Source organism: Babylonia areolata, chromosome 21 (genome assembly GCF_041734735.1).
Source record: "Babylonia areolata isolate BAREFJ2019XMU chromosome 21, ASM4173473v1, whole genome shotgun sequence".
In the NCBI taxonomy this organism is placed as follows: Eukaryota; Metazoa; Mollusca; class Gastropoda; order Neogastropoda; family Buccinidae; genus Babylonia; species Babylonia areolata.
The window spans coordinates 51,963,788-51,986,287 of record NC_134896.1 but is presented as its reverse complement, the minus strand read 5'-3'; the positions used below and the strand labels follow the sequence as shown (position 1 = coordinate 51,986,287).

Below are 22,500 nucleotides of genomic sequence, written 5' to 3'. Positions count from 1 at the left end.
TCAGATTGACAGTCCAACGCTTTAACCACTCGGCTATGGCACCCGTCGAGCCGAGGCAGTGAAATGTAGTTTGTGGTGTCCAGAGACAAAGACACAGCGCAAGGGTTACACAATTCACTGCTGCATTGTGTGATATGCTAACTACTACTTTAGTGCACAATACTGAAGAAAAAAAAAAGAGAAAAAAAAAATACAATACTGAATCTTGTGCTGAGACAAATCAAAGCGAATACACACCAGCCATTCACACGCAGTCATAACTCTGATTAAGAGCGACGGAAGTTAAATATAAGTACGTGTCAACAGAACACACATAACTCTGATTAAGAGCGACGGAAGTTAAATATGAATACGTGTCAAAAGAACACATATAACTCTGATTAAGAGCGACGGAAGTTAAATATAAATACGTGTCAACAGAACACACATAACTCTGATTAAGAGCGACGGAAGTTAAATATGAATACGTGTCAACAGAACACACATAACTCTGATTAAGAACGACGGAAGTTAAATATGAATACGTGTCAACAGAACACACATAACTCTGATTAAGAGTGACTGACGGAAGTTAAATATAAATACGTGTCAACAGAACACACATAACTCTGATTAAGAACGACGGAAGTTAAATATGAATACGTGTCAACAGAACACACATAACTCTGATTAAGAGCGACGGAAGTTAAATATAAGTACGTGTCAACAGAACACACATAACTCTGATTAAGAGCGACGGAAGTTAAATATAAGTACGTGTCAACAGAACACTCATAACTCTGTTTACGAGTGAATGAAGTTAAATATAAATACGTGTCAACAGAACACTCATGAAACTGTAGACTGGGATGAGATAGTGGAAGGGGGCGGGAGGGGGTGGGGGTGGAGTTGGTGGCTATTTTGGAAAGGTTTTAAGGTCAGACTTGAAAGTGTTAAGTGAATGAATGATATGGATACTTTTATAGCGCCTATTCTCCGTCGGAGACCCAAGCTCTAAGCGGTTTACAAACACAGGGTCGTTTGCACAACAGGTTGTCTAACTTGGTATAGCTGACTGACGGCTGCCATTGGGCACTCATCATTCATTTCCTTTATCATTCAATAAGATTTCAGGCAGCATACGTACACGCTCAGACAGTCACGTAACATCTTACGTATATTATTTACTGTTTTGTTTATTTACTGTGCTATTTAGGCAGCCATGCTCCGTTTTCAGGGGTGTGCATGCTGGGTATGTTCCCGTTTCCATAACCCACCGAACGCTGACATGGATTACAGGATCTTTCACATGCATTTGATTTTCTGCGTGCGTGTTATACACAAAGTGGGTTTCAGGTACAAGCAGGTCTGCACATATGTCGATCTGGGCGATCAGAAAAAAAATTCCATCCTTTACCCACCAAGCACCATAAACAAGATTCAAAACACACACACTTACAATAGAAAAACATAACAAACATAAAACTTCAACTCTTGTTTTTTAATGCCAGGAATGTTGAAATGCATATTTCACAATTCATAAATATTATATAAGAAAAAAAAAGTGACCAAAGGAAATGCTACAATCTGAAATAAAATATTACACAACAACAAAACTGAAGAAAACCATTGTCTTGTTTCCAATTTCCCCAGACAGAACATGTTAAATATCACAATAGAATACGCAACAATTATGACAGGTAACATGCAATCAAAATCTGAAATGTCGTTATATACTATATTTTTACTCCCAAGCTGCTCAAACTGAACCCCACTACCCCCCAATAATATATATATATTATTTTCAAACAAATCTTCTCCCTCCCACTGGTCTTTCACAGAGCCACAAAGGGACTCATTTTGCTGCTGTCCAAATGCCAACAGTCTGCATGGATAATTCATCATTTTGATGCTGTCCAAATGCCAACAGCCTGCATGGATAATTCATCATTTTGCTGCTGTCCAAATGCCAACAGCCTGCATGGATAATTCATCATTTTGATGCTGTCCAAATGCCAACAGCCTGCATGGATAATTCATCATTTTGCTGCTGTCCAAATGTCAACAGCCTGCATGGATAATTCATCATTTTGCTGCTGTCCAAATGTCAACAGTCTGCATGGATAATTCATCATTTTGCTGCTGTCCAAATGATACAGTCTGCAGGGATAATTCATCATTTTGCTGCTGTCCAAATGTCAACAGTCTGCATGGATAATTCATCATTTTGATGCTGTCCAAATGCCAACAGTCTGCATGGATAATTCATCATTTTGATGCTGTCCAAATGATACAGTCTGCATGGATAATTCATCATTTTGCTGCTGTCCAAATGCCAACAGTCTGCATGGATAATTCATCATTTTGCTGCTGTCCAAATGTCAACAGCCTGCATGGATAATTCATCATTTTGATGCTGTCCAAATGCCAACAGCCTGCATGGATAATTCATCATTTTGATGCTGTCCAAATGCCAACAGCCTGCATGGATAATTCATCATTTTGATGCTGTCCAAATATCAACAGCCTGCACGGATAATTCATCATTTTGCTGCTGTCCAAATGTCAACAGTCTGCATGGATAATTCATCATTTTGATGCTGTCCAAATGATACAGTCTGCATGGATAATTCATCATTTTGATGCTGTCCAAATGTCAACAGTCTGCATGGATAATTCATCATTTTGATGCTGTCCAAATGCCAACAGTCTGCATGGATAATTCATCATTTTGATGCTGTCCAAATGATACAGTCTGCATGGATAATTCATCATTTTGATGCTGTCCAAATGCCAACAGCCTGCATGGATAATTCATCATTTTGCTGCTGTCCAAATGTCAACAGTCTGCATGGATAATTCATCATTTTGATGCTGTCCAAATGCCAACAGCCTGCATGGATAATTCATCATTTTGATGCTGTCCAAATGATACAGTCTGCATGGATAATTCATCATTTTGATGCTGTCCAAATGGCAACAGTCTGCATGGATAATTCATTATTTTGATGCTGTCCAAATGATACAGTCTGCATGGATAATTCATCATTTTGCTGCTGTCCAAATGCCAACAGCCTGCATGGATAATTCATCATTTTGATGCTGTCCAAATGCCAACAGCCTGCATGGATAATTCATCATTTTGCTGCTGTCCAAATGCCAACAGTCTGCATGGATAATTCATCATTTTGCTGCTGTCCAAATGCCAACAGTCTGCATGGATAATTCATCATTTTGATGCTGTCCAAATGCCAACAGTCTGCAGGGATAATTCATCATTTTGATGCTGTCCAAATGCCAACAGTCTGCATGGATAATTCATCATTTTGATGCTGTCCAAATGCCAACAGCCTGCATGGATAATTCATCATTTTGCTGCTGTCCAAATGATACAGTCTGCATGGATAATTCATCATTTTGATGCTGTCCAAATGCCAACAGTCTGCATGGATAATTCATCATTTTGATGCTGTCCAAATGATACAGTCTGCATGGATAATTCATCATTTTGATGCTGTCCAAATGTCAACAGCCTGCATGGATAATTCATCATTTTGCTACTGTCCAAATGCCAACAGTCTCCATGGATAATTCATCATTTTGATGCTGTCCAAATGCCAACAGTCTGCATGGATAATTCATCAATCTGATGCTGTCCAAATGTCAACAGCCTGCAGGGATAATTCATTTTGCTCTCCCTGCAGAGAGCAGCTCAAATTTCAAAGAGAAATCTGTTGTGAGAAACGAGTTATACAATACAGTGCAGTACAATACAACACAACACAACACAATACATTTGAAACAACCAGAGATTCTATCCCAGGTCACTATGAGAGCACGGCGAAATATAAGGACCCAGAACACAGGACTTTTTTTTTTTTTTTTTTTTTTTTTTTTTTCTTCCCTGGTGATAGCTGAAAATGAGAATGATACCACTATTCTGAAGACCCATATCATTGGTCTGAGACTGCATGACAGCTATAATTGAAACTTCCTTTCAGGACATACCATGACACCAAGCAGGGCAGGAAGATAGGTGGGGGGCGGAGGTCGGGGGGGGGGGGGGGGCTGAAGCCTTGCTCAGGGAACTGAAGCAACAATCTCAAAGACATATACATCTATGAAATGGATGACATTCGAATGTGGTCCCAGCCTTCACTTTAACCCTTTCACCGCCAAGCTCCCATTTATGCACAGGCGTGGTAAAGAGGATCCGTGTCACTGAAAGGTGACCATTCACTGGTCTGTCATCCATGAACCTACTGCTCTCAATGTTTGGTGGTAGGATAGGCCATATTTTCTACACATCGCAGAGGGAATCCCCAGCTATTCTTAGCCACTGTCTTTTCTGTGTTTATACCGCAAGTGAATTCTGTACTCTAAACTGACTGGCGGTGAAAGGGTTAAAGCCTGTAGCTGACTCAGCCTGGGTAGAAGCCAACAAAGGACAAATAATTTTTTTTTTTTTAAACCTGATAACAATGTGCCTTGGATGAGGTTCAAACCTATGCCCGCCCTTCCAGTCATCAGTCCATGATGCTAACCACTCTGCCATGACGGTGAGTTCATTTAGCAATTCAATGTAGTCAGCTACACTTCACATTAAGGACCTACTACAAATCATACATACATGTGCACACTGCACACACACACACACACACACACACACACACACGCTTCAAACACCTTGGGGATTGCTTCCGTTTTGAGATCATGATCAAATGTGGAGTGATGGCCTAGAGGTAACGCGTCCGCCTGGGAAGTGAGAGAATCTGAGCGCGCTGGTTCGAATCACAGCTCAGCCGCCGATATTTTCTCCCCCTCCACTAGACCTTGAGTGGTGGTCTGGACGCTAGTCAATCGGATGAGATGATAAACAGAGGCCCCATGTGCAGCATGCACTTAGCGCACGTAAAAGAACCCATGGCAGCAAAAGGGTTGTTCCTGGCAAAATTCTGAAGAAAAATCCACTTCGATATGAAAAACAAAAAAAACTGCATGCAGGAAAAATTACAAAAAAATGGGTGGCGCTGTAGTGTAGCGACGCACTCTCCCTTGGGAGAGCAGCCCGAATTTCACACAGAGAAATCTGTCGTGATAAAAAGAAATATAGAAATACAAATAAATACAGAAATGAGAATTAAAACTAAGCTTGAATTTTTTTTCATATATTGCATTAGGAAATTAAAATTTAAAAAAAAAAAAATTTGAAAATTCTCAATTTTTGCAACAGAGTCAAAAGAATGTATAATGTTAACTGTAGAAACAAATATGTTTTTTGTGAGTGCAAACGCTTGTTTGTACACAGTATTTCATACCTGATGTACGTTTACGTGGGTTTTACTTTTTTTTAGGAAATGCTATGTGTGGGAGATGTGTTTCACAAAACTGCATTATTATCATTAATATTATAATCGTTAAATGCTGACAGCAAAATTTGAATCACCAACAACACACACCCTGAATCCCAATACAGCATCAAGACATCATGAGGTAAACTATTTGTATTTTGTATTTCTTTTCATCACAACAGATTTTTCTGCACACATGCATTGCAGACAAATTATGTATACACCTGTACCTGCACTGATATTGGATGTAATATCACATGAACACCACCACCCCCTTGCTGTTGTCAGGCCTCTGCCCCGGAAGATGTGGTGTAGCGCATATGGGTTTGTCCAAACGCGGTTAAACCTTCTTAAGAAACTGAAACTGTAACAGCGTTGAAGAAGAGTACAAAATCCATTGTTTATGCTTGATTGGTTCTTGTCAGTGACTAATTGAAATCTGTGTTGCAATAAACCGCCTTGTGAGATTTTGAATCTTAAAGAAACCTAATGCAAAACAAAAACAAACAAAAAAAACCACAATAAAACAATATACACCATGGTCAAATAGGTCCCTGGATTTTCATTGTATATACAAATACACACACAATTATGTTATACACATACATGACACAAAATATATTATGCTTCATCAGTAACTTCATCACATACCAACAACTATCATTTCCATCGATACTTTAATCACAGAAACTAGGCTTTTGATTGATTGATTGATGTGGATACTTACAAAGCGCCTATCCTCGGTCAGAGACCAAACTCTAAGCGCTTTACATACACGGGGACATTTGCACCACAGGCTGCCTACCTGGGTAGAGCCGACTGACGGCTGCCACTGGGCGCTCATCATTCGTTTCCTGTGTCATTCAATCAGATTTCAGACGCACACACATACACCCTCAGACAGACATGTAACATTTTTTTACGTGTATGACCGGTTCTTTTTCATTTATTTACCCCGCCATGTAAGCAGCCATACTCCGTTTTCGGGGGTGTGCATGCTGGGTATATTCTTGTTTCCATAACCCACCGAACGCTGACATGGATTACAGGATCTTTAACGTGCGTATTTGATCTTCTGCTTGCATATACACACGAAGGGGGTTCAGGCACTAGCAGGTCTGCACATATGTTGACCTGGGAGATCGTAAAAATCTCCACCCTTTACCCACCAGGCGCCGTCACCGTGATTCGAACCTGGGACCCTCAGATTGAAAGTCCAACGCTTTAACCATTTGGCTATTGCGCCCGTCTATTACCTCTTAAAGGAGCTACTTTGAAATCATTTTTCAACAATAATCAGGATAAACTTTGCAGCTTATGTGCAGTCACGGAAGATGAGGTACATGTAATTTGTGTTTGTCCTTTGTATTCCGAAATTAGAGATAAATACCTGGACTATTGTAGCATACAATCTCTTCCACAACTGCTAAAATGTGACAGCATGCTTAAAACTAGGAACCTAGGAATTTATATCTTTTATGCATTGAAAATTCGAAACAATTTCGTAGGTAATGTAGATAAGTAATGCCCTCTGTACTGGCTGTCGGTTGTGAAAATAACTGAATGAAAATCTGTAGGTTTAGGAAATTCCACTTTCTTGCATGCATGGCTTGTTCATGTTTTCGTTTTTCCTTGATAGGCATTCTACATTGTTCTTTTTGTTTCTAGGGGCCGGAGGCCTATGGAATAAAATTTTGTTCTTGTTCTTTCTTGTTCACTACCCGCGTGCACACACACACACACAGGGAAACAATACCCAACACAACTTCTTCTTCTTCTTCTTCTTCTTCTTCGTTCGTGGGCTGCAACTCCCACATTCACTCTTATGTACACGAGCGGGCTTTTACGTCATGACTGTTTTTACCCCGCCACGTAGGCAGCCATACTCCGTTTTCGGGGATGTGCATGATGGGTATGTTCTTGTTTCCATAACCCACCGAACGCTGGCATGGATTACAGGATCTTTAACGTGTGTATTTGATCTTCTGCTTGTGTATACACACGAAGGGGGTTCAAGCACTAGCAGGTCTGCACATGTGTTGACCTGGGAGACTGGAAAAATCTCCACCCTTCACCCACCAAGCGCCGTTACCGAGATTCGAACCCAGGACCCTCAGATCGAAAGTCCAACAATTTAACCACTCGGCTATTGTGCCCGTCTCTCTCCACAGGCAATAGTGAATACTGATGACAAAAGTTTAAACAATCCACTTCAAAGCACAAAGTAAGCACGTCCAGGCAGGACTATGAAAAAGCCAAATTCACAACCTTTCCTATGTATATCACCCAGAAAAATGACGCATTACATAATCAAATTCACCTTGATTTTGGTTCCCTCAAAAGGTCAGAAAAAAAAAGAACTGTGCAACCTTTTAACCAACATTGCTTCAACAACAGTTTCAGTTTTGACAACCGTTACATCACATATCCCTCAGATAAGACAAATGTGAGAATTCACAGACCATTGGAACCTTTAAAGGTTTCCCTCCAAAAAGGTTCTGATAACACTATACAATATCTCCCTGAAAACACACACACACACACACACGCACACGCACACACGCGCACACACACACACACACACACGCACACGCACACACACACACACACACACACACACGCACACACACACACACACACACACACACAAAAGCGTCTGACACACTGCACACTACACTGTGCACCCTCACAGTCGGATCTCCCTCACAAACAGTCAGACAATTGCTGAACCTTCAGAACCTTTGAATTATTCCTCCCGCAGTAAAAAGACAAACACCCCACAGTAAAAAGACAAAAACAGTTTTGGACCGGTTATCACCTTGACGCATTTCCCACACGTCAGACCACTATGAGATCGTTCCACGGCCTGGATGAGGAATGTAGGAATCATCATCATCACACAGACACCTAGACAGGAGGTGGACCGGGTGGAATGTGGGGTCGTTCGTTTATTTATTTATAGTCTGTTCATCTAAAATGATGATATTAGACTGAAAATAAATGATATTATTATTATTATTATTATCATTTGGATTATTATCATTCCTGTCATAATGATGCTTGTTAGTATTAATTAGAAATCGACATTTCTGTATATTTGAATGAAAAAGGGGGCAGGGGGGGGGGGGGGGGAGGGCGATTGAGGTGGGAGGGAGGGTAGGGGAGGGGCAAGGGGGAGGGGACAAAGAAAGGAAGAGAAAGAGGGAGAGAGAAAGAGAGACAGACAGACAGAGAGAGAAAGAGAGAGAACAGAATGTGGAAAAGATAGAGTACAAAATCTAAAATGGAGATGGTGAGTGTCAGTGATTGGAGAAAGAAAAAACATAATACTGGAAGGGTGTGTGTGAGAGGCGGGACGGGGGAAACGGGACTAGGACCAAAAAAAAAAAAAATCAAATATTGTATGCACTACCTCTGTAGATTATTTTTTTGAAAAGAGGTTCATGTGGGGGCCTACAATAAACAACCAACTGGACTATTTAACATATAACTAGCTAACTTTAATAAAGAACAGTTTGGGGAATGTGGGTGAAGGAACTAATGGTGTTGACGTTGTGGTGACGGAGAGAATAGTGCTATCATGTCTGTATCTACTGGTGAAGGGACTAAGGTGTTGACGTTGTAGTGACGGAGAGAATAGTGCTATCATGTCTGTATCTACTGGTGAAGGGACTAAGGTGTTGACGTTGTAGTGACGGAGAGAATAGTGTTATCATGTCTTTATCTACTGGTGAAGGAACTAATGGTGTTGACATTGTAGTGACGGAGAGAATAGTGCTATCATGTCTTTATCTACTAGCGAAGGGACTAAGGTGTTGACATTGTAGTGACAGAGAGAATAGTGCTATCAAGTTTTTATCTACTGGTGAAGGGACTATGGTGTTGATTTAGTAGTGATGGAGACAATATCTTCTGGTGTAGGGACTAAGGTGTTGACGTTGTAGTGACAGAGACAATATCTGCCTGTGAAGAGACTAAGGTGTTGACATTGTATTGACGGAGACAATATCTGCTGGAGAAGGGAATAAGGTGTTGACGTAGTTACAGAGACAATATCTGCCCGTGAAGGGACTAAGGTGTTGACACTGTAGTGACGGAGACAATATCTACTGGTGAAGGGACTAAGGTGTTGACGTTGTAGTGACAATATCTACTGGTGAAGGGACTGATGTGTTGACGTTGTAGTGACGGAGACAATATCTTCTGGTGAAGGGACTGATGGTGTTGACGTTGTAGTGATGGAGACAATATCTACTGGTGAAGGGACTGAGGTGTTGACGTTGTAGTGACGGAGACAATATCTTCTGGTGAAGGGACTGAGGTGTTGACGTTGTAGTGACGGAGACAATATCTACTGGTGAAGGGACTGAGGTGTTGACGTTGTAGTGACGGAGACAATATCTTCTGGTGAAGGGAATAAGGTGTTGATGTTGTAGTTACAGAGACAGTATCTGCCTGTGAAGGGACTAAGGTGTTGACGTTGTAGTGACGGAGACAATATCTGCCTGTGAAGGGACTAAGGTGTTGACATTGTAGTAACAGAGACAATATCTGCCTGTGAAGGGGCTAAGGTGTTGACGTTGTAGTGACAATATCTACTGGTGAAGGGACTAAGGTGTTGACGTTGTAGTGACGGAGACAATATCTTCTGGTGAAGGGACTAAGGTGTTGACGTTGTAGTGACGGAGACAATATGTACTGGTGAAGGGACTAAGGTGTTGACGTTGTAGTGACGGAGACAATATCTACTGGTGAAGGGACTGAGGTGTTGACATTGTAGTGACGGAGACAATATGTACTGGTGAAGGGACTAAGGTGTTGACATTGTAGTGACGGAGACAATATCTACTGGTGAAGGGACTAAGGTGTTGACGTTGTAGTGACGGAGACAATATCTGCCTGTGAAGGGACTAAGGTGTTGACGTTGTAGTGACGGAGACAATATCTTCTGGTGAAGGGACTGAGGTGTTGACGTTGTAGTGACGGAGACAATATCTGCTGGTGAACGGCTAAGGTGTTGACGTTGCTGGTGAAGGAACTAAGGCAGCTCACGTTATAGAGATGGGGTGAAGAGTGCCATCACGTCTTTCTTGATCTGCTGGTAGTGCTCCACCGGCAGCTGTGAGTCAGCGATGATGTCATCCACTGCTTCCTCCGTCAGACTGTGGTAGCCGTCCTTCTCTGCACGTCAACACGCAGTCATGCATGTGTACGTACATGTACATGCACACAATCACACACACACACACATAAACATACACTGATACACACGTGCACACATACACAATCAAACACATACACAGATACACATACACTCACACACAATGCACACACACACACATGCACATACAATGTATTGACAAATCCACTCCTACTTATACTACGATACTCTTACACACACACACACACACACTCACACTCACACACATACACAGATACACATATACTCACACACAAGCATAGATACACACATGCAAACACAATGTAATGACAAACCACCTACCACACATACTATACGATGCCCTTACCATGACCAATGAGCTCATAAAAAGAAAAGACAATAGATGGTTATCACTGTACCTTGACTGAGTGTGTGTCTTTCACAGACTCAAATCCCCACTTCCAAATGTGAATGAATGATGGGGATAGCTATATAACACAGTTTCCTCGGTCAGAGACCACGCTCTAACAAACACGGGGTCATTTGCACAACAGGCTGCCTAACTGGGTAGAGGGGACCATGCAGACAGAGAGAGAGAAGAGGGGACCATGGAGACAGAGAGAGAGAAGAGAGGACCATGGAGACAGAGAGAGAGAAGGGGAGGGGACCATGAAGACAGAGAGAGAAGAGAGGACCATGGAGACAGAGAGAGAGAAGGGGAGGGGACCATGAAGACAGAGAGAGAAGAGAGGACCATGGAGACAGAGAGAGAGAAGAGGAGGGGGACCATGGAGACAGAGAGAGAGAGGAGAGGGGACCATGAAGACAGAGAGAGGAGAGAACCATGGAGACAGAGAGAGGAGAGGGGACCATGGAGACAGAGAGAGAAGAGGAGGGGACCATGGAGACAGAGAGAGAGAGGAGAGAGGACCATGAAGACAGAGAGAGGAGAGAACCATGGAGACAGAGAGAGGAGAGGGGACCATGGAGACAGAGAGAGAAGAGGAGGGGACCATGGAGACAGAGAGAGAAGAGAGGACCATGGAGACAGAGAGGAGAGGGGACCATGAAGACAGAGAGAGGAGAGAACCATGGAGACAGAGAGAGGAGAGGGGACCATGGAGACAGAGAGAGAAGAGAGGACCACGGAGACAGAGAGAGAGAAGAGGAGGGGGACCATGGAGACAGAGAGAGAAGAGGAGGGGACCATGGAGACAGAGAGAGAAGAGAGGACCATGGAGACACAGAGAGAGAGAGAGAGAAGAGAGAGGACCATGGAGACAGAGAGAGAAGAGAGGGGACCATGGAGACAGAGAGAGAAGAGGAGGGGACCATGAAGACAGAGAGAGAGAGGAGAGAGGACCATGGAGACAGAGAGAGGAGAGGGGACCATGGAGACAGAGAGAGAGAAGAGGAGGGGGACCATGGAGACAGAGAGAGAAGAGAGGACCATGGAGACAGAGAGAGAAGAGAGGACCATGAAGACAGAGAGAGAAGAGAGGACCATGGAGACACAGAGAGAAGAGAGGACCATGAAGACAGGGTGAGAAGAGGAGGGGACCATGGAGACAGAGAGAGAGAGAGAAGAGAGGGCCATGGAGACAGAGAGAGGAGAGGGGACCATGGAGACAGAGAGAGGAGAGGGGACCATGGAGACAGAGAGAGAGAAGAGAGGACCATGGAGACACAGAGAGGAGAGGGGACCATGGAGACAGAGAGAGGAGAGGGGACCATGGAGACAGAGAGAGAGAAGAGAGGGCCATGGAGACAGAGAGAGGAGAGGGGACCATGGAGACAGAGAGAGGAGAGGGGACCATGGAGACAGAGAGAGAGAAGAGAGGGCCATGGAGACAGAAAGAGAGGAGGGGACCATGGAGACAGAGAGAGGAGAGAGGGGGTCATGAAGACAGAGAGAGAAGAGAGGACCATGGAGACAGAGAGAGGAGAGAGGACCACGGAGACAGAGAGAGAATAGAGGACCATTAAGACAGAGAGAGAGAGGGGGGCCCATGGAGACAGAGAGGGGACCATGGAGACAGAGAGAGGACAGGGGACCATGGAGACAGAGGGATAAGAGAGGACCATTAAGACAGAGAGAGAGAGGAGAGGGGACCATGAAGACAGAGAGAGGAGAGGGGACCATGAAGAGAGAGAAAAGAGAGGACAATGGAGACAGAGAGAGAAGAGAGGACCATGAAGACAAAGAGAGAAAAGGAGGGGACCATGGAGACACAGAGAGAGAAGAGGGGACCATGGAGACACAGAGAGAGAAGAGAGGACCATGGAGACAGAGAGAAGACAGGGGACCATGGAGACAGAGAGAGGAGAGGGGACCATGGAGACAGAGAGAGAGAAGAGAGGACCATGGAGACAGAGAGAGGACAGGGAACCAACCTCTGATGGGCAGGTGACCTCCCAACTCTATGCTGGCAACATTGAACTCCTCAGCAGACTTGGTACCTGCAACACACCTGACGCTTCAAGCAGGTGACCTTCCTGGTCTGGCACCATGCCACAAGCCACAGCAATGGCTGAGAACTGCACAGCTTTTGTCAGTCTATGAGAATGCACACAAACATGTGCGCGCGCGCGCACGCACACACACACACACACACACACACACACACACACACACACACACACACGGGTATGCACACAAAGTCTTTGAGAACACACGCACACACAAACACACACATGTGCGTGCACACAAATATGGGCATGCACATACAGTCTATGAGGACACATGCACACACACACACACACAACTAGTTTTACAACCATTACCTGTAACATATCGTTTTGCAATCTGTGACATCTAGTTTTGTAAACTGTACCATCTTGTTTTGCAACCTGCGACATCTAGTTTTGTAAACTGTACCATCTTATTTTGCAGCCTAAGACATCTAGTTTTGAAAACTGTACCATCTTGTTTTGCAATCTGCGACATCTAGTTTTGTAAACTGTATGTACCATCTTGTTTTGCAACATGCATGCACGCATGTGTGTGTGTGTGTGTGTGTGTGTGTGTGTGTAAGGGTTTAAGGACAGGGTAAGGGTTTAGTTTTCAGTTTCAGTTTCAGTAGCTGAAGGAGGCGTCACTGCGTTCAGACAAATCCATATACACTACAACACATCTGCCAAGCAGATGCCTGACCAGCAGCGTAACCCAATGCGCTTAGTCAGGCCTAGAGAAAAAAAAGAAAAGAAAAAAAAGGGTGAATAAATAATAGATAAATACTTCTTTTTTTTTTAAAGAAGAAAAAAAAGAACTACTACTACTAATAATATGTATAAGGCACAGAAACTTGATGAAGTCAACTATCAAGGGTTTAGAGATAGGGTGAAGGTATAGGTGAAATAAGGGTTTAGGGACAGGGTGAAGGTATAGGTGAAGGTAAGGGTTTAGGGACAAGGTGAAGGTATAGGTGAAGGTAGGGTTTAGAGATAGGGTGAAGGTATAGGTGAAATAAGGGTTTAGGGACAAGGTGAAGGTATAGGTGAAGGTAGGGTTTAGGGACAGGGTGAAGGTATAGGTGAAATAAGGGTTTAGGGACAAGGTGAAGGTATAGGTGAAGGAAGGGTTTAGAGACAGGGTGAAGGTATAGGTGAAATAAGGGTTTAGGGACAAGGTGAAGGTATAGGTGAAGGTAGGGTTTAGGGACAGGGTGAAGGTATAGGTGAAGGTAAGGGTTTAGGGACAGGGTGAAGGTATAGGTGAAGGTAAGGGTTTAGGGATAGGGTGAAGGTATAGGTGAAGGTAAGGGTTTAGGGATAGGGTGAAGGTATAGGTGAAGGTAAGGGTTTAGAGACAGGGTGAAGGTATAGGTGAAGGTAGGGTTTAGAGACAGGGTGAAGGTATAGGTGAAGGTAAGGGTTTAGGGATAGGGTGAAGGTATAGGTGAAGGTAGGGTTTAGGGACACGGTGAAGGTATAGGTGAAGGAAGGGTTTAGAGACAGGGTGAAGGTATAGGTGAAGGAAGGGTTTAGGGACAAGGTGAAGGTATAGGTGAAGGAAGGGTTTAGAGACAGGGTGAAGGTATAGGTGAAATAAGGGTTTAGGGACAAGGTGAAGGTATAGGTGAAGGTAGGGTTTAGGGACAGGGTGAAGGTATAGGTGAAGGTAAGGGTTTAGGGATAGGGTGAAGGTATAGGTGAAGGTAAGGGTTTAGGGATAGGGTGAAGGTATAGGTGAAGGTAAGGGTTTAGAGACAGGGTGAAGGTATAGGTGAAGGTAGGGTTTAGAGACAGGGTGAAGGTATAGGTGAAGGTAAGGGTTTAGGGACAGGGTGAAGGTATAGGTGAAGGTAGGGTTTAGGGACAGGGTGAAGGTATAGGTGAAGGAAGGGTTTAGGGACAGGGTGAAGGTATAGGTGAAGGAAGGGTTTAGGGATAGGGTGAAGGTATAGGTGAAGGTAAGGGTTTAGGGACAGGGTGAAGGTATAGGTGAAATAAGGGTTTAGGGACAGGGTGAAGGTATAGGTGAAGGAAGGGTTTAGGGACAGGGTGAAGGTATAGGTGAAGGTAAGGGTTTAGGGACAGGGTGAAGGTATAGGTGAAGGTAGGGTTTAGGGATAGGGTGAAGGTATAGGTGAAGGTATAGGTGAAGGAAGGGTTTAGGGACAGGGTGAAGGTATAGGTGAAGGTAAGGGTTTAGGGACAAGGTGAAGGTATAGGTGAAGGTAGGGTTTAGGGACAGGGTGAAGGTATAGGTGAAGGAAGGGTTTAGGGACAGGGTGAAGGTATAGGTGAAATAAGGGTTTAGGGATAGGGTGAAGGTATAGGTGAAATAAGGGTTTAGGGATAGGGTGAAGGTATAGGTGAAATAAGGGTTTAGGGATAGGGTGAAGGTATAGGTGAAGGTAGGGTTTAGGGACAAGGTGAAGGTATAGGTGAAGGTAAGGGTTTAGGGACAAGGTGAAGGTAAGGGTTTTAGGGACAGGGATAGGGATATGAAGGAAAGGGGAAACAGTCGTAGAAATTCCCGGAGTTTCAGACTTTCCCTTTCTTCACGACTGGAGTAAGGATGGCCTCCTTTCGTGCTGGAGGAAATTCTCTGGTGTCCCAGGACTGATCACAGACACCCACAAGTTTCTGCTCTATACAGCCGCCCGAGTTCTTGATCAATTCATTCATAATGCCATCCTTTCTGGGAGACCCGTCATCCAGTTTCCTGACTGCATTGTTCAGCTCTTGGCCGCCGTTCTTTCTCTGTCTCTGGACCTTGCAATTGGAATGAACTTCCTCTTTCGCTTCGTCAAGTCTCCACACTCAGCTCTTTCAAGTCTGGCCTTAAAACCCACCTCTTCCCAAAACACCCTCCCTTCCCTGCCTCTTCCTTGTCTTCAGTTTCTCCAGTTTTGGATTTATGCGTGCATGAGAATGACTGGTGCAAAAGCACTTTGATTTGTCTATGAACAAGGAAATAAGCAGAACAAGAACAAAAACTTAAATCTCCAGGCCTCTGGCCCCTAAAAAGAGATCAAAAGTACACAATATAGTGATCACGCAGCGACAACAAACTGTAAAATACATACTAACTTAAACCTGTAGAATAAAAGTTCTTCTTGTGCGTAGTAAATTAATTCTAACTTTTATCATTGTTGTCACAGAATTCCTGTCATATCTTCAGGGCATTAAATATACAAACGCAGAGTTTACGAATACTGTAAACAGAACCATTCTTCAGCAAGTGAACATATGACTGACCTTCAGAGTTCAGATGTTTTTGCCGCAGTAGAGAGAGAGAGAGAGAGAAAGGGTGAGTATATAGCCAGTAAATAAACAAATGCATGCACATATACATGTAACATTGCAGATTCACAAGAAACAAAATGACGGGCGCAATAGCCGAGTGGTTAAAGCGTTGGACTTTCAATCTGAGGGTCCTGGGTTCGAATCTTGGTAACGGCACCTGGTGGGTAAAGGGTGGAGATTTTTCCGATCTCCCAGGTCAACATATGTGCAGACCTGCTAGTGCCTGAACCCCCTTCGTGTGTATACGCAAGCAGAAGATCAAATACGCACGTTAAAGATCCTGTAATCAATGTCCGCGTTCGGTGGGTTATGGAAACAAGAACATACCCAGCATGCACACTCCCGAAAATGGAGTATGGCTGCCTACATGGCGGAGTAAAAACGGTCATACACGTAAAAGCCCACTCGTGTACATACGAGTGAACGTGGGAGCTGCAGCCCAGGAACGCAGAAGAAGAAGAAAAAGAAAAGAAAAGAAACATTGGGCAAGAGGTAATTGTTTTGTGTAGAAAAGCAGGAAGAACAGGACAGGGGTTTCAAAGAAAACCTGTCAAAAAAAACAAACAAACAAAAAAAACCTGGAAAAAGCATGACATTGAGTGCCCCTCAAGATAATTCAGCAGAATGCATATTTAAGCCAGCCTCTGAAATGCCCTTACATTACCTTCCATTTGGTTATGAAGATAAGCTGTGTATGACATGGAAAAAGAGATCAGCATTACTTATTTACAGATACATAGCATTCTTGGACTGACAAGAACTCTGAGACAGTGGAATGATACTATGTTAGAAAACAAAACAAAAAAAGGTAACCAACACACACACACACACACACACACACACACACACACACACACACACACACACTTGTGCTTGCTGAAGGAGACAGCATCCAAATCTGATGTTTAACCCATTTTCAAACTCCCTATCATACAAACAAACACAACTTTGTTTTCTGCTGCAGCAGTATATTATATTATTTACACTTATATGTCAAAACCCTGGGCACAGGAAAAGCTGGGGTTTGTCACAGATCAATCAAGTTGAAAATGTTGTTCAACAGCTATTACTGACAGTGCCCTCACTTCACCCTGCAAAAAATAAACAACTCTAGTACCAAGGTGAAACTCCAAACTAAGCCAAGGCCAGTAAGAAAGGCCTGTTTCTCTTGCAGATACTGTCAAGTTGTTGTTAAATTTCACGCCTTGGAGTTGTTCCTATATTTCACTAACAACAAGTGAAGTTTGATGACATTCTGGCCAAAGGCCCTTAATCCGTTCACTACCAGGAAAACACAACTCCTGCTGCAGGAGGGCCAGAGTGAGCAGCCTTTGGATATCAAGATGCTGTTCTGTTGTAAAGTGATTATGATGGAATCTTACTTACCCAGCATATTCTGTGAAGGGATAACCCCAGGTGTTGTTGCTGTTGTTGTTGTTGTTGTTTTTGTTTTGTGTGTGTGTGTGTGTGTGTGTGTGTGTGTGTGTGTGTGTGTGTGTGTGTGTGTGTGTGTGTGTGTGTGTGTGCGTGTGTGTTGTTGTTGTTGTTGTTGTTGTTGTTTGGTTGGGGTTTTTTTCAATTATTTAGCTAGATAATTTTTTTTACCATATTAACCGAAGAATAAATGTCAACTTTGATAAGTCCACAACCTTTGAGGAGCACTCATTGTTTGTATCTGTGTGTCTGTCAGTTTTTGTTGCTGTTTGGGTTTTTTCTTCTTTTTACTCTTGTCATTTTGTGTGTGTGTGTGTGTGTGTGTGTGTGTGTTATCAGCTTTGTTGTTTTTTTTTTAACATACATTTGTATGTATATATGTATATATTATGATTATGTGTGTGTGCTCAAGTTTTTTATTTGTACATGGCTGTAATTTTGTATTTTTCAAACATGAACATGTACGTTTGTGTTTGCTATTTGTGATGTTAATAAAACCCACAAAAAAACACCCCAAAGTACAAGAAAAAAAAATGGTTTCATTCAATCAAGCACTGAAATAAATTTTGCCTTGTCAAAAACAACAACAACAAAAACAAAACAAAAAAACAACCATAACTCCTACTGCATGACCTCTGAAAATGGGTGTAGACTAACAGACAGTTTTACAGGCTATATTTTTTTTTTGTCAGAAATATGCAAACCTTTCTCTTTTTTTTTTTTGGTCTGAAAGGAAATTAAATGAGCTTTCTACTGAAAACACATGCATACATAAATAAATTATACTAATTCAAAAACAAAAACAAAACCAACACAAAATCACCTTCATCAAAATGGGTTTAAAACTAATATCATGCAACTTATGACACAAAACAAAAAATCAGTACACCTGTTAACAGTGAAAAACATTAAATTATTATAAACGTATACATATTTACTTTAAAAGAATTAAAAATATAAAAAAACAGAAAGAAAAAAAAAACACAAAATACCGACAAATTCCTACCTATGAATTTCCGCCGTGGCCAAATGAAAACTCGGATAGTTGTCTTGGCAGAATTTCGCTCCTCTCCAAATACAACACCACGGCAAATGAACAGATTGTGTGCGATGTCTGCCTCCTGGAGGTAGTTGCACACTTTGTGCACTTTCCTGTCAATAAAACAAGATGGTTATGTCATTCCTTACTTAAAACTGATCAGACTCTCGACGGGCGCAATAGCCAAGTGGTTAAAGTGTGGGACTTTCAATCTGAGGGTCCCGGGTTCGAATCGCGGTGACGGCGACTGGTGGGTAAAGGGTGGAGATTTTTACGATCTCCCAGGTCAACATATGTGCAGACCTGCTAGTGCCTGAACCCCCTTCGTGTGTATATGCAAGCACAAGATCAGATACGCATGTTAAAAATCCTGTAATCCATGTCTGTGTTCGGTGGGTTATGGAAACAAGAACATACCCAGCATGCACACCCCCGAAAGCGGAGTATGGCTGCCTACATGGCGGGTTAAAAACGGTCATGCACGTAAAAGCCCACTCGCGTATATGCGAGTGAACGTGGGAGTTGCAGCCCACGAACGCAGAAGAAGAAGAAGAAGAAGATCAGACTCTAATACCTGAGATTTAATTTTAGCTTTTTCAACCTACATTGTTTCAGTATTAGAAAGGAGAGGAAAATAAAAAGCAATGACAATGGCAATCTGACAATAAACCATACACACGACATAAGTGGGTAAGAGATCATTCACTTGAACGGTGGCAACAGTTACATGCGAAATATCATTTTGATGTGCCATTTGAGATAACAATGAATGTGAATTATACACAAGCATGCGCACGAGCACGCACACACACAAACAAAAATGGTTGCTGCTTATTCAATGTACCATCTTCAAATAAGACTTTTGATTAGACACCCAGATAATAAATAAATAAATAATTATATTCCTTTCCCTTTTAAGTATTAACTATACCTTTAGTACTTTTGTACTGATCTTTCACAGAGGACAATAAATGGAAAACAAGAGAGGCAAGGCCTTCAAGAGAGTAAAACACACAAGCATTTTATGTATTGAGTATAATTTTAAAATGTAATGTTTAAGATGAGAAAGATCAGTTTAAAACAAATTAAGTCCCCTAGCATTAATTACAGAGTAATTTCCCTTTTTTACTAACTGCACCAAAACGTTTGCAAAATAAATAAAACTTCCATGCTTGGCAAAAGAAGTTCCTGTTTGAACAAAACATGATAATAATGACTGCTCTTGTTGTTGGGTCAGAATATCAGATCAATGTGCCAAGTTTAGAAAATACAAAAAATACAAATATAACAGTAAATGCAGTTTGCATATAATTAGGCTTCATTATTTTTGTGTGTGTGTGTGCCCATCCCAGAGGTGCAATATTGTTTTAAACAAGATGACTGGAAAGAACTGAATTTTTCCTATTTCCATGCCTAATTTGGTGTCAACTGACAAAGTATTTGCAGAGAAAATGTCAATGTTAGAGTTTACCACGGACACACACACACACACACACACACACACACACAGACAACCGAACACCAGGTTAAAGCATAGACTCACTTTGTTTACACAAGTGAGTCAATCACAAATACAGCAAACATATGATGCATGACAAACACCCTAAGGCATCAGAAAAGGGATTGCAATAGAGAATTCCATACTCAGATTTGTCCAGCAGTGGCCACCAGAAGGCCCCGCACCAGAGGAGACTCTGCACTGCTGCCAAGTCAGTTTGGTGGTACTCTGTTCTCATTCAACATTCACAGGACACCACCACCCCAAAGTCCTTGATAAATCTTTGTACCTCTTCTTGGATTGATTTCTGAATCAGAGCCGGGCATGCATGTGAATGACTGGTGTGCAAGAACTTTGATTTGTCTCTGCATAAGTCAGCACTATATAAATACCTGATTTTATCATCATCATCATCACTATTATCATTATCAATATTGCTATCATTATTATCAAGACTATTGTTATCATCATCATTGTCACTACTATCATTATTGCTATAATCATGATAATCATTATTACCTGCTGATGTCCGACACTGCGGATCCATGCAGCTGAAAGGCAAAGCCCGGTACAGGTATCGTGGTCATCTCGTACAGACTGTCCAGCAAGTGAGTCACTGGCTGCAATCAGTGAATGCACACAACACCTATGTCAGTCATTGGCTGCAATCAGTGAATGAACACAACACCTATGTCAGTCACTGGCTGCAATCAGAGAATGCACACAACACCTATGTCAGTCAATGGCTGCAATCAGTGAATGCACACACCTATGTCAGTCACTGGCTGCAATCACACGGGTGTTCAGTGCTGGCACTTTAGTTGGCCCTGCGAAAGTTCGTGAACCCAGAAAGTAGGGCATGGATATGAATAAACGCGGCTGACAAACAGGCCGCGCCAGTAGCACTCGCTGTACGCTTGTTCGGCGGTAAATCTGCTTTGTTTCTTTCGCGCATCATCTCCTCGGATGGATCGGAAATAACGACTAAAGAAGTGGTTTTCTAAAAAGAACACAAAATAAGCTTTCCATTGACTCCAAACACAATATGTTTTCTTACATAGCGGTTGCTGCGGCAACGGCTGAAACATAAATGAAGAAAGAGAAGAGAAGGATAAGCAGAAACATGATCGCAAAAATCGTTAAGTTTAAATCCCTCTCTAAGAAAACAGGCGTTTAGCACAATAACATCGTAAATACACACAGAACATATAGCATGCCTGCATGCAGATTAGCTTACCTTTTGAGTTGTGCGATTTTTCTTGGCAGCACAACAAACGTTTAAATGAACACACTGTAGCATGGTGAGTGTGAGCAGCAGGGGGATGGAGAGCGGGGTGAGTGTCTGTCGGCTTATGGCACTGCCGCGCCCTTCATTCCATGAGAAAGACGAAGATTTTTAAGGTAAAAAAAAAAAAAATGAAACGATGATGTTGATAAAATAATGAAATTGTGTAAATCAAATCAAACTGCACTCCAATAATACAACCAGGAATAGCAATAATTCAACTTTCTGTAATCGCTGCAGGAAATGTGTGGATGCTGTGAAGACGTGGGAAAAGTGGGGCGGGGGCTGTGGGGCCGAGTGAAACAAAGAAGGCAGTGTCCCAGTTTGGCGCGCGGGGCCAGAAATACCGTGGCGAATGTGCCGGTCAGTACAGAGTGCGGTGGGAAAGTCTGGCATTAAAAAATTTTTGACCCAAGACGCTAGACGCTGCTCAGCCAACTAAAGAGCCGGATTTTGTGCTCGGCTGAGCAGCCGTGATCAGTGAATGCACACAACACCTATGTCAGTCACTGGCTGCAATCAGTGAATGCACACAACACCTATGTCAGTCACTGGCTTTAATCAGCATTGAGTGCAATGCTGAAACGTTGCTGTCGCTGCCTTGTTCGCTCCAAAACATTTTGAGAAGAACCCGCTTTGCTAACAGGCTGGCACGCAAGCAGATGACCGGTCAGTGACTTTGTCAGCGTGAGTGCGAGACAGGCCACACATGACAGGCTGGCCAATCATACCATTCGGTTGTGGAGTGACCCAGAATAGTGCACTCTGCTTGGCTAATCACAAAATGACGTGTACAGCGTGTGATGGATGTTATTTTTTGAAAATGCTATTCCATTCCGTCGTCCGAAACCGAATACATTTTATGTAGGAATGCTCACGCATTCTGTCGTCCGCAGAGAGCTAAGGTTAACACCAGGCAATACATAGCCACCCACACTCCAGGACACAAAGCAATCATGCCAGGAACCCTACGATTTACACCAGGCAATACATGCACGT

The 22,500-nt window shown here is 42.7% G+C and overlaps 1 protein-coding gene across 2 annotated transcripts in view; it reads right to left on the bottom strand.

Moving 5' to 3' along the window:
* Positions 1 to 9,550: 9,550 nt before the first annotated feature.
* The window catches only part of LOC143295686 (GDP-D-glucose phosphorylase 1-like), a 28,490-nt gene continuing 15,540 nt past the window's right edge, over positions 9,551 to 22,500 (bottom strand). For both annotated transcript variants that reach the window (XM_076607304.1, XM_076607305.1), the window contains exons 9-12: positions 20,736 to 20,836; positions 18,686 to 18,831; positions 12,886 to 12,951; positions 9,551 to 10,511 (exon numbers count right to left, since the gene is read on the bottom strand). In XM_076607304.1, coding sequence (XP_076463419.1) covers positions 10,384 to 10,511; positions 12,886 to 12,951; positions 18,686 to 18,831; positions 20,736 to 20,836 — 441 coding nt within the window. In that variant the 3' untranslated portion in view covers positions 9,551 to 10,383. The remainder of the gene's footprint in view (positions 10,512 to 12,885; positions 12,952 to 18,685; positions 18,832 to 20,735; positions 20,837 to 22,500) is intronic.